Here is a 12977-nt window from a genome sequence, read left to right as displayed (position 1 = left end):
TACAGTAGTTTATTGTACAAAACTCACATATACGTAGAGTAACGGATATGACCTCCACTATTTTTAAGCAGCATTTGAACACGGTTTGGCATGGAGTCTACTAGTTTTGAACAGTCACTGTTGATTTTTGGATCCCTGTACGACACTTGAATCAGCACCTGAATGAGCTGGTCCATAGTTGTACAGTCTACAGTACGGAGGCGACTTTGGCATATACCCCACAAATTCTTAACACCATAATAATTGAATCATCCCCAAAACATCTTCTTTTGTGGGTGCTTGACAGACTGATCGATATGGCATAGAATACATGCTTTGTTTCAATTAATTTGCACAAGGGTGTACATGCTACAAGCAAGCATTATATTAGCATGAAGAAACATGAGTTAGGAGACATACTTAATTTGGGTTGTGATCTTACAGTCCCTGGGCTATAGGTTCCTTTGTATCTCTCTTTCTGAGAATGGAGATACATTTGCCCTCAGAGACTGGATAGCACTTCCACAACATTGTCAAAAGGTCTGCAACTGGTTATTCTCCAATGTCAGAGAAGAGTTGAAGGAGACCTGTTCTAGGCCCATGTCCTTGGTGCGCTGTGCAGGATCCATAGCCTCTCATTCCAACAACACACCTCTGCAGCAAAATAACCCAGCTTAATTTCTATGCCACTTTTTCACAGTGTCCAAAGCAGCTCTCAGTAAAAACCAGCTTATTATCGAAATACAGCATCACATCCAAATTCAAATAATACAAAACAAGCCAACTAACACAGCATAAGATAAATTCATCGCAATGAAATGATCTGAACTTAATACATAGTAAATGCAAAGCACCATCAAAACAAACAGGATTTAAAACAAAAACAATGCAACCCTCACTATTAGCTCTAGCCTTGCTTTACCCCAGGGGGTCAGTTCAGAGCTCTTGGAAGCAGAGTCCTCTTACCAGGCTTGGCTCTGGCTCCCTCATCCATCCTCCAAAAGAAGGTGTCAGCAGCAGAAAGGAAGTGCTGTGAAGTGGCAATGATGAGAAGTCCTCTTTCCCCACCTCCTAGATGTTCTGACTGCTAGTGTTGGCCTTACTGCAGCAGAGGACAAGGCCTGCTATAGCAATTAGTGCTCATCCAAAAATGGCCCCCAAATTTACCGCTCTGTTTAGTGATTGAAAGGAATTTGGGATCCGTGAGGTGGGGGGGGGGTCTTTGGTGGTGTCAGAACAGAGGTGGTTTTTATTTCATAAAAAAAATAAAATCCTTTTAGGCATTTCTTTTTCCCCATGCCGTGTGGAATCGTTGAAGCGCCTCTTCTTCTCCAACTCCCTTCTCTCACAGTGTTCCCTGGAATAGCCATATCACTGTTCCACTAAGATTTCTGGGAAGGGGAAATGTTGGCCCTTTATGGTAGTCATTTCAGTTCACCTCACCTCCAAAACCCTGTCAGAGCCATGTTACATCATTACATAACATTGTCCAAGGAGCCTTGTTGGAGCGTCAGAGTGGTGGCTGCCAGGAGAAGATTTGCCCACCTTGTGGTACACAGAAGTGGCAAAATAATTGTTTAAAGGAAGGGGGCAATAATTTAGGAGTAATGGATGGATGGCTCAAATTACAAAGGCATTGCTGCAAATGCTTCATTGGACTTTATTCATATGATCTGATTATATTTGTGTATGAGGTATTATTTAATTTGGCTTCTTCATTTTTTAAATGCAATACTGAATAGTAGTCACTGTTGAGGTTATAAGACTTCCAGCCACAGAAATAGCACTCCAATAACTGAGTTTCTTGAATGGAAATTCCTCTGGCCTTAGGCATCACCAAATCAAGGAAACTATTTTCTGAAACACTTTAAAATAATCTTGTTAAGCCATAGAACAACATCAAAAGGAAAGGCTTCCTAGATGTTCAGCTGCTGACAAGGGAAATCAGCAGCTTAGGAATTGCAGACAGCTTCACACCCCATTAATTTAAATTCCTTGCTTGCCTGGTGGAACATGAAGTTTTAGGAAATTCCTAAAAATCCGCTTCAGGCTCCTTGAGTAAGCGGGGTAGGGGTGGAATCTCCTACTGTTTGCATATGGAGAAAATTTCATTAAATGTAATTCCCCAGGGCTCACTAATATTCACTTCCCCCCAATAGGTCTCATTAGGAGAATTAGTATGTCTGAATTCTGCTCCTCAGAAAGGACTTCCTGGGTCATCGTACTCTAAAAATAGGGGATAAAGCTCAAGCTCCCAAAGTTACTTTGATGCTGATTTTCTCCTCCTACCTCTCCTTTACTGCGCTTTCTGTGGGGAATGAGAAAAGGGCAAACCTCTACACATTGTTGAGCAACGTGAATTTATGGTGGATACTGTGGAAGCACTATGTAAAGTGCTACTAGGGGGTTGTCTGTCATTTTGACAGGCAGGGGAAGGGGAAGAGGAGGGGAGGGGAGGATGGAAGGACACATGAGAAATTTGTTCTTGGCAAATAGAACCTGACCTGGCCCTTGCCTTCTAGGCGAATGTGTTTGCTGAGAACAATTGCAAAATTCAGAGAAATGTGAAATCTGAAGGATAATTATATTCCAATCTGCACAATAGGCAGGGAGGTGTGGAATCAGAGGCAATAAGTCGCTAAGGAAGGCAGTGATTAGCCTCCCACCCATTGCAATCTTTAATGTATACCATACCAGAAAATATATTATTTCTACATAAAAGCTATTTGGGGAGGCAGGTAACATGAACCATCAGTATATCTGATCACTTACAGTTGTCCTGATTCATACAAGTATGTGCTAAGTTGGAGGATTCCTCCAGTCGTAAACATACACAGTATTTTTAAGCAACTGATCTGGTATTTTAACTCACCATTTCTGTCAGGATAAAGGCAATACAGTGGTACCTCGAGTTAAGAACTTAATTCGTTCTGGAGGTCCGTTCTTAACCTAAAACTGTTCTTAGCCTGAGGTACCCCTTTAGCTAATGGGGCCTCCCACTGCTGCTGTGCGATTTCTGTTCTCATCCTGAAGCAAAGTTCTTAACCCGAGGTACTATTTCTGGGTTAGCAGAGTCTGTAATTGGAAGCGTCTGTAACCCGAGATACCATTGTATGTGCAAAAACATATTAACAGTACATAAATTCCTAAATGTAAACTTGATGAAAAAGTCTTTGACTGCTTCTTGTTAATGAAGATTTCCATTCCTTGCTTAAATCAGGCTTTTGGGCTTATTAATATTGGACAGTTGAAATTGCTGCATTATCCAGGGAAATTTGAAATACTTCAGGGAATCCGCTGAGTAGTTAAACTAAAGTTTTCTGCCATTTGGGGGAGAAGCTATTTCAAGTGATCAAGGGAAAGCAAATAAGCATGACTGACAACCCTAAAGCTGACTTGTAGAACACTGGTCTATTTAACGTACAGCTAAAGCAATAAAAACAAAAGAAAAAAAGAAAATGAATTCAGCTGTGCTGTTTCCCCTTTGGTCTTACAGCATTTAATAAGTGTTTTGTTATTTCTCGTCATACTCTCAAAACATGTGCAAGATAATCTCTTTCGGAAGAAACAACAATTGTCAACTTAATTGACATGTGAGAGGATGGAATTCTGTGCTAATTCATTTCCTGTGCTGTAAAAGTTGTCTGAGTCTGTTAATTTCTCTTTACACAATATACAGCTTTGGAACAGAGATTCCTTTTTCATATCACAGCACTTCTTTTCTGATTATACAAACTGCATATGTGACTGCATTTGGAACACTGTGTACCGGGCCAGTTGCCTCGCCTCAAAAAGGATGTTTCATTTTTCACAGATATGTGCATTTTAAGCACACTTTACTTCAGTGTATGGACGCGGGTGGTGCTGTGGGTTAAACCACAGAGCCTAGGACTTGCCGATCAGAAGGTCAGCAGTTCAAATCCCCGCGACGGGGTGAGCTTCCATTGCTCTGTCCCTGCTCCTGCCAACCTAGCAGTTCAAAAGCACGTCAAAGTGCAAGTAGATAAATAGGTACCACTCCGGCGGGAAGGTAAACGGCGTTTCCGTGCATTGCTCTGGTTCACCAGAAGCGGCTTAGTCATGCTGGCCACATGACCCGGAAGCTGTACGCCGGCTCTCTCGGCCAATAAAGTGAGATGAGCACCGCAACCCCAGAGTCGGTCTCGACTGGACCTAATGGTCAGCGGTCCCTTTACCTTTACCTTACTGCAGTGTATGCATTTTTGTACACACTATTCAGCTAGAGAACTGCATGGCAAAATTCAGAGAAGTGCTAATGTTGAAAGATGAATATATTTCAGTTTGTGTATTGTTTTGGGGAGTGTGGATTTTGTCGGTTCCTCAACTTAATCAAACTTTTTTCCCATGCCTACCTGTGGCCCTCCACAACTGTCTTCATCCCTGACCATTGACCATGCTGGCTGGGGCCAATGGGAATTGTAGTCTAACAACATCTGGAAAGTCACAGGATTAATAATGCCTGCTTTACAGTTTAAGATATGGGTATCTGTACATGGTCACAATTGGTGAAGGTTGGTAAAATGAGTGCATAAGCCTCAGAGTATAAGTACAATGGTACAGTTAAGCAAATTTAGAATTAATAACCCTACAGCGTCCCCCACCCCTATTTAGATTGCAATGTATATTACTTCATTCATTGCTGTGTCTGGGGCCGCCCTATTCTTTTGGCTGAAGAGGGTCCTTGACTTCTGCCCCAAAGTGCTGCCTTGACAAACTATGCAAGTATGACTACATACACTCAAAAATGTATTGTCAAAGTTTGTCAGAAATGCATTACAAAGTTCATGAGGTCTGAGCTACCTGCTGGTCTGTTGGTAAACTATAAGAGATGGGCGTTTGCCACAAACACACAAAAACACAATTATGGGGGTGGCGGGGCAGAGTGCAGAATGCTATACTGAGCACAGAGACCATCTTTCTGAAAAATTATTTTTTTTAGAAAACAACATTTCTAGTCCTTAGAGTAGGTATTTGGATTCATTCCAAGAATGGTCATGCTACCTTCTCAGGCTAAAGCCTCATGGGCCTATCTGGTGATGGTGGTTTGGAGGAGGTAGGGATATCAAGGGCCATTCCTCTGAAAAATTACACCTGAAGTCTTTTCCCCTGAAGATGGAGGATTGGGGCCCTGGCTCACGAGACTGAGCTTCTGTGGCTGCCAATTCAACAGGGGGACTCTGTAGGTTCAGGGCTTCTTCTACCTCATGGCAGCCATATTTCCAGGTTAGAAACAAAGGTCACAGCAGTCTCTAGACTCAACAAATTACAGAAAGTTGGGGGAGGGGAAGAATAAAGGAAAATATGAAAATGTGAATAAAAGTTGAGAACAAATTAGTAGGCAATGCAATATACATTGATTTGACCTCTTAATGCTGGAATTGTTTTAGGATCAGTTTGAGTACTGATGCTTTCGAGAGATTTCTTACTAACAGTCCATAGGAGGACAGTAGTATAGGAATTATAAAATTTGGCAATTTTTATCTCAAACGCGCCAGGGAGAAGGATGGGGGCCATTCACCTTGTCAATTTCAAGAATATGTTGCTTAGTATTTGAAATAAATACAGTGGTTCCTCGGGTTACAGGCGCTTCAGGTTACAGACTCCACTACCCAGAAATAGTGCCTCAGGTTAAGAACTTTGCTTCAGGATGAGAACAGAAATCATGCGGCGGCAGCAGGAGGCCCCATTAACTAAAGTGGTACCTCAGGTTAAGAACAGTTTCAGGTTAAGAACGGACCTCCAGAACGAATTAAGTTCTTAACCTGAGGTACCACTGCACTTGAAATAAAATAGAATGCGGCTAGATTTCTTTGCGCCAATCTTAATTGTTTTGATTTAAATAATTTATTACACTTCAACAGTATTTCAGTCTATTGTGGGAAGTGTGCAGATGTTTTTACAGGCTGGAATGCAATCTTCTCCTGCCCTAGTTCAGTCATAACTGCTTGATGCAGGAGTTTTCACACTTACACAATCAGGCTTGGTGCCATATGGAGAGGGTCCTCAGCAAGGTGCCATGTGGTGTGCCCCCATACTGTCCTAGGTGGGTGCCCCAAAGCTTATCAGAGGGCACAGTAAAAAATTGGGGGTGGGTGGCAGTATGGAAACCAGTGCCACTGTATCTGCCCAGTACTGTGAAGAGAAACACTTGGTGAGGCAGCTGCGAACACCGCCATTTTCATTACCCCCAGTGTCTCACTCTCAGCATAGGCCACAATCACACCATACTTTTAAAGCACTATGATGCCATTTTGAACAGTCATGGTTCACACACACAATTCTGAGTGGTGTAAGAATCTATCCCTCCGCACAGAGGACTCTGGGAATTGTGGCTCTGTGAGGGGTCTGGTATACATCTCAACTACCCCAATTAAATCAGGACATCCTGTTTTGGGCTGCCATGCTCTCAGCCTGGCACCTAAAAATGTGTGAGACCGTGGAGCCCAAAAATGTGTGTTTTGGGGGGAAATGTGAGACCATGCAGGTCAGGTGACTTGTGCGGGAGCGCAGTTGGGGAAAAACACATCCTGGTTTTCAATCTCAACATGTTGGAGGGTATGGACTGGGAGGTCTAAGCATCCTTACCAGAACTCTTGGGGAGGGGGAGCCATGACTGCTTAAAGTGGTATAATAGTGCATTAAATGTATGGCGTGAATGTGGCCATATTGTAGGTAGGGCCCCAAGGCACTGGAGATAATGAAGATGGTGGAAGCTGCAGTCACCTCACTCAGCACTTCCCTTTACAACACGGGACATAAAAATGTGGGGGGGGGTCTTTGTTTTTTAAAAGGGAAGCCAGTCTCAGTCATGGTAGACCATGGCATTTGCTCTGCTATTCTGGGTGCTGATTCCAAGCCCCCACATATATTGAACCCACAAATGATGCTTACTAACCTGCCTGAAATGAGTTTCTTGTTTAGTTCTCTGGAAATATGTATCTGTTTGTCATCTTTTACTTTCCTCCAAGGGCCTTAGAGTAGAGTACATTGGACTCTCTTATTTATTTGTACAATATTCCTGTGAGGTACCTCAGGCTAAGACTTAGTGATTTGCCAGAGACCAGTGCTTAAACTACAAAGGACCATAGGCGGCCTGGTCATTCTCCCTACTTTTTATGATGGGTCCCTTAGCAGCACTTTTTAGAAGGCCACACTGTAGGTGGGGGGATGATTTGACTAAAATTGGGAAAATCCTTCGGTGGGGCCTCCTTTCTCCTATCATTTGAACACCTTGTCATCTAAGCATCACAACACTATAGCCATTTGATTTGAATCTTGATTTCTCCAACACACAACACAGTCTAGCCACTGTCCCAAACTAGCTTTTAAAGTGTGAATTCACCTGCCCTCTCTGTTTTGGTTTAGTTTAAAAAGGCGAAACATCACAGAAAAAGATAACATTAATAAATCATTATATGGAATACGAAAAATGGCAACAATTTAAACAAAGGTAACAGCACGATACTACAAAAACAAAGAGGGGAAACAGTGAATAGCTGATCTTAAGATAAATTACTAAGCAGCAAATTGTTCTTAAAGCTTGCTAGACTAATAAGATATTTACTAAGCAGCTAAAAATAAGTGTAGAGGAAGCCTAGCAAATCTCTACCTGGATGAAGTCCCACTTTCTCAGGGCAACCCTTAAAGTGAATGTGAAAGTCATCCTGCATATGCATGAGTCCCATATGTATGTTGCAGATCCATACAGGGAACCTGACTGCTATCTGCCTTTGCCTATGAATGAGTTTGGGTTTCAGTAGAGAAGGTAACATTTAATTATACCTTTTCCCCCCTGTTTCTACAGACATTCCCAATGGGGCTTGGAGATGGACAGCTCTATACCTGGACAGATGGCTTGAAAAGAAAGGACTGGCATGACTATGAAAGTATTCAAAAAGATGCCATGCGTTCAGGTGGGATGTTTAGAGTAAATTAGTATTTAACTTCCTCCTTTACACACTGGGATACCTTCCTTTTTCTTATTCTTTTGCATTAGGCCTGGCAAAGCAAGATCTGCAGGAATCTCTTTGGAATTTATATATATATATATATATATATATATATATATATATATATATATATATATATAATTTCACATTCCTATGTTATGTAGAATCAGAATCACGTGAAGAATTAAGATCAGTTAGAAATAGCCACTTGAATTGCCAAAATAAAACCTGTATCAATTGCATTATTTAGCAGCTGATTTTTTTTTTATTATTATTATAGTGTTGTAAGTTGTAAAAGCTTTAACAAGATCCACTTCTCCACATTATTATCAATTGCTTTGAGGGTCTTTTTCCAGCTGCTTTGATTTCTTCATTCACTTGGATCCCACTCCAAAATACTTAGGGTGGCGCACATGTGAGGAAGATGAGGTTGTAGAAGAGTGACTTGCCAAAGATATCTTAGGGAATTTGAAGCTCGATCTCCCTAGTCATGGTCCAGCATTAGCCACACCATTCTAGAACTGGTACATCTATATCCCCCCCCAAAGGGTTTACTCTGCCAGTTGTGTGAGATCTGGCTTCTGGCAAGTTGTGGCCAGATCACCATCTCTCAGCCTAAAATATCCCACAGTGAGGATGTTGGGGAGGGGCACTGAGATTCTTGGGAGAAGGATAGCTTAAAATGTAATTTACAGTTGCTGTTCTAGTAAGACCAGAAATACAAGTAAAGAGAATACTTTGCAAGATCACTTACATTTTTTTTATTTATTTTAAAAAAACACCTCCAAACATCATCTGTTTGATTAGCTACATTTAAATTTTCTAAAGTCTTGCTCCTAATTTTGTCATCTTCTAACCAAAGTTGTTTGTTGCAGTAAACAAAAGTCAATCATTTTAGTGCAGCTGGGGCATCACAGCTTCATTCTAATGAGAAATCAGTATTAACCTAAAAATAATCCTTACTTGTATCCCCTAAGGATCGGAATTAACAAGAGGAATTACATCTCTTGATTGGGGATTAGGAATTTATACTTTTCTCTCTTTTTTTAAACATGCAAAATCATGTCACGCTGACAACCACTTCACAAACACAGTTCTGAAAACACAACTTTGTGCATCAACGTCAGTAGTTAGATTTTGTGTGTCTGTTTCCCTGCGAAGGGCCTTTCCCCAAAATTTTAGAGCCCTGAGTTTAATCCACTGCTCTTTGGTGGTTATGTGATTCCTTGTGGTGCACATGCAAAAAAATGAACTCCTAGGCAATGCAGTAAGTGGCAATGTTACTTCTAGTTGGCCAGAGCAGTCACAGTGGCTCCCAACCAACACATGGTACCATGGATTTCTGGCTTCTGGGAGCTATTGTGACTGCTCTCCTAAGTGATACTGCATTGGCATCTGTTGCACAGTGTAGGGGATGCCTGAAGTCTTCTGGAACAATGGCGGTTGGGGCACTGTCAGTACACAATGGAGGAGTATATCACACTCAGGATGTTATTACACATTTCTTTGCATGCAGTCTTCCCCAAATTTTGTGCTTCTCTTTGGTGGTCATTGAATTTTCCTTAGATAATACTGGGGGCAAATAGAAACAATACGATACCTCAACATACCTGTTGCTATTACACTTAGTGTAAACCATGCAGGAGACTTTTTTGAGAAGTAGTACAGAAATGTAGCAAACAAACACAGGACAAGTAGTGCTGTGACAAAATGTTGCATTGTAGAGTGCTGCTATTCATTGTCCAAGCCAGCCAACCATGCTCCTTTTCAGGATACTCCAGGCTTCCTCAAACTTGGCCCTCCAGATGTTTTTGGCCTACAACACCCATGATCCCTAGCTAGCAGGACCAGTGGTCAGGGATGATGGGACCTGTAGTCTCAAAACATCTGGAGGGCCGAGTTTGAGGAAGCCTGGGATACTCCATTCCATTTCTCTCCCCTACAGTTTTAAGGGGTGGTTTCTTGACAGATGTTCAGCATTCCTTGGTCATTGAATATGCTCAGACCTTGGTGTGTTCTTTGCAGGGTGGGCTCAGATGTTTCCCCTTAATACTGTTGGTACTTTTACAAACCTTGGGTTGCCTCTGGTAGTTTGCTCAGCAGGCCTGATTTGGCTGTCGGAAAACTTTTGAGTTTACTATTATAGTGCTAGATTTGTTTATTTGCTGTTTCCGTGATTTCAAACGATACAAAGCAAAGGAGAAGTGGTCAATAAAAAGCAACATGGATAGCTCATCACCACTCTCCTTCCCACATACTTCTCATCCATTTCCAAAGCCAAGCATACTGAAGGCAGCACGTATGCTGCCAGACCCAATATGGTGTTATGCAAAGTACTGTGCCTATTACAGAATGTCTTTTTGGTGGGAGGGAGCCCTTTAGTTGTTGTGGGCTGTAGACACTCATAACTCTATTCAAGAGATGCAGGAGATTGCTAACACACCTTGAAATTGCTATGTTTTAACTTTTTTGATTATAAATCATATTAACACTTGCAGTCCACTTCTCACACACACACACCCAAACACCCACCCACCATTTTAATCATGGATGGCACTTCTGTACAATTGTAGTAAAATGGCCACATCCGTAGTCGTAGAATCATAGAATTGTAGAGTTCAAAAAGACCACAAGGGTCAGCTAGTCCAACCCTCTGCAATGCAGGAATCTTTTGCACAATGTGGGGCTCAAACCCACAACCCTCAGATTAAGAGTTGTGAGCTATCCCAACTGAGCTATCCCAACAGTGAAGGAAGATTAACAGATAAAAATTGATGATGATGCTGGAGATGATGCAAGTCAACTGATTTGGTATGAAACCACACATTGAGAATATGCATGCATACATAAACACTATAAGTATAGATAAAAATGGTACAATTTAGCAGCCACTAGTGTGTAATCCTTACAGGGCATGAATAGCTAGCTGCTGAAGTAACTGCTGCTCCAAGCTAGCATTACAGTGTATAAAGGATTAATCTTACTGCAATGCCGGTACAATATTCTTGAAGCCAGTGGGCAGGCAGCAGTTCTTTTGATGGCAGCCTCCGTTGCTTTGAGGCAGGGCTGACGCTTATCTAGTCAGCTGTGCTGCCAGGTAAGTGTTCCAGCATCAATTAGAAATCCATTTTCAAGCATCTGATTTCCTCCAGCCAATCCCAAGGCAGATGGCAAGCAGCCAGCTCCAAATGCTAAGCTTCTTCCATTCCCAGAATGCCAGTCTCAATCCAGTGCCTTATTGGCTAATCTTAACATATGTTTTCTCATGATGCTTAACATATGTTTTTTCTCATGAAGTATCATTTTCAGTATAAAGAGTCTAGTGCCATATAATACAGAGCTGGTGTGCTTCCGAGTACAAATGGGAATTTCAGCAGTTGCAGCTTTGTATGGAAAGTTGTCCTGACCAAAATCCCCTCCTGTGTACAATTATTACTGGTACAGCAATTCAGCAGAACATGTCGTACCTTCAAGCTCATCCTCATGTATGGAATACTGTTTCCAAATGGAGAAATTAAAGGCCTTGCAGCAGTCCCATGAAGTGCACCAAAAAGCATTTATACATGTGGTGGCACTGTATAAGGAGGTGCAGAAGTTCAAACGTCTTACTAAGCACATTGCCTTAATGCAGCAAGAATTCTCAATCCATAATGCAGCAATAATGCTCAATCCATACATGCCTACCAGTGATTCATCCTAGCACAAAGCCACCGTGTGTGACTGACTTTATGCATCTATCGTAAGGGGCAGAAGTGCTTTTTGGCACCTTTCACAAAGTTTAAATATCTTTTATGTTAGCAATTGGAAGAACTATTGTCAATGTAAGATACATTGTGATGGTACTTTGCTAAGAACTGGGTATTTGTCTGTGGTTGAGTAAGTACGTCTGCAGAAGAAAGAGAAATAAGGATATATGCATGCCTATACTATTATTGGGACGCAGGTGGTGCTGTGGGTTAAACCACAGAGCCTAGGACTTGCCAATCAGAAGGTCAGCGGTTTGAATCCCTGCGACGGGGTGAGCTCCCATTGCTCAGTCCCTGCTCCTGCCAACCTAGCAGTTCGAAAGCACGTCAAAGTGCAAGTAGATAAATAGGTACCACTCCGACGGGAAGGTAAATGGCGTTTCCGTGCGCTGCTCTGGTTTGCCATAAGCGGCTTAGTCATGCTGGCCACATGACCCGGAAGCTGTACGCCAGGTCCCTCGGCCAATAAAGCGAGATGAGCGCCACAACCCCAGTCGGTCATGACTGGACCTAATGGTTAGCGGTCCCTTTACCTTTTTTATTATTATTATTATTATTATTATTATTATTATTATTATTATTATATACCACACTTCATGGATCACAGGGCAGTTCACAACATACAAATTCAAAATGAGAACACAAAATACATAGTAAAAATAATTTTTTTTAAAAAAAACATCCCTCCCACAAACACTTTTAAAAGGCCATTCTGCACAGCTATAGATAGGGAGGGAGAACTTGTGAAAATTACCAGCCAAAGACCTGGTTATAGAAGAACATTTTTGGCTAAAGAGATGTAACAAAGGTGCCAGGTGAGTTGACCAGGGAGAACATTCCACAAACAGGAAGCCACTGCAGAAAAGGCCCATTCTCATATTGCCATCATCCAGACCTCTCATAGAGAAGGCACATGAAAAAGGGCTTCAGATTATGATCACAGGGTTGATTCATACAGGGAGAGGGAATCCTTGAGTTATTGCGGCCCGGGGCTGTTTAAGGCTTTATAGGTCAAAAACAAAACTTTGAATTGGGCCTGGAAACTAATCAGCAACCAGTACAGTTGGGCCAGGATTGGTATTATGTGCTCAAACCATCCTACCCCGGTGATCAACCTGGCCGCAGATTTCTTCACCAGCTGTAGTTTCCAAATCATCTTCAGAGGCAGCTGCATGTATAACATGTTGCAGTAATTTAACCTAGAGGTTACCAGAGCATAGACAACAGAGCATAGCCTCCCCCCACCTCATAAAAGGGTGGGAAGGTAATTTTCACAAGTTCT

At 41.9% G+C, this 12977-nt stretch overlaps 1 protein-coding gene across 4 annotated transcripts in view; it reads left to right on the top strand.

Moving 5' to 3' along the window:
• The window catches only part of GALNTL6 (polypeptide N-acetylgalactosaminyltransferase like 6), a 440162-nt gene that overhangs the window by 161649 nt on the left and 265536 nt on the right, over positions 1 to 12977 (top strand). For all 4 annotated transcript variants that reach the window (XM_083631200.1, XM_083631203.1, XM_083631202.1 and 1 more), the window contains exon 3: positions 7805 to 7913. In XM_083631200.1, the coding sequence (XP_083487326.1) occupies positions 7805 to 7913 (109 nt within the window). The remainder of the gene's footprint in view (positions 1 to 7804; positions 7914 to 12977) is intronic.

The sequence above is a fragment of the Podarcis filfolensis genome (assembly GCF_964270895.1).
Source record: "Podarcis filfolensis genome assembly, chromosome: 9".
NCBI lineage: Eukaryota > Metazoa > Chordata > Lepidosauria > Squamata > Lacertidae > Podarcis > Podarcis filfolensis.
This window is presented reverse-complemented; position numbering and strand designations above follow the sequence as displayed.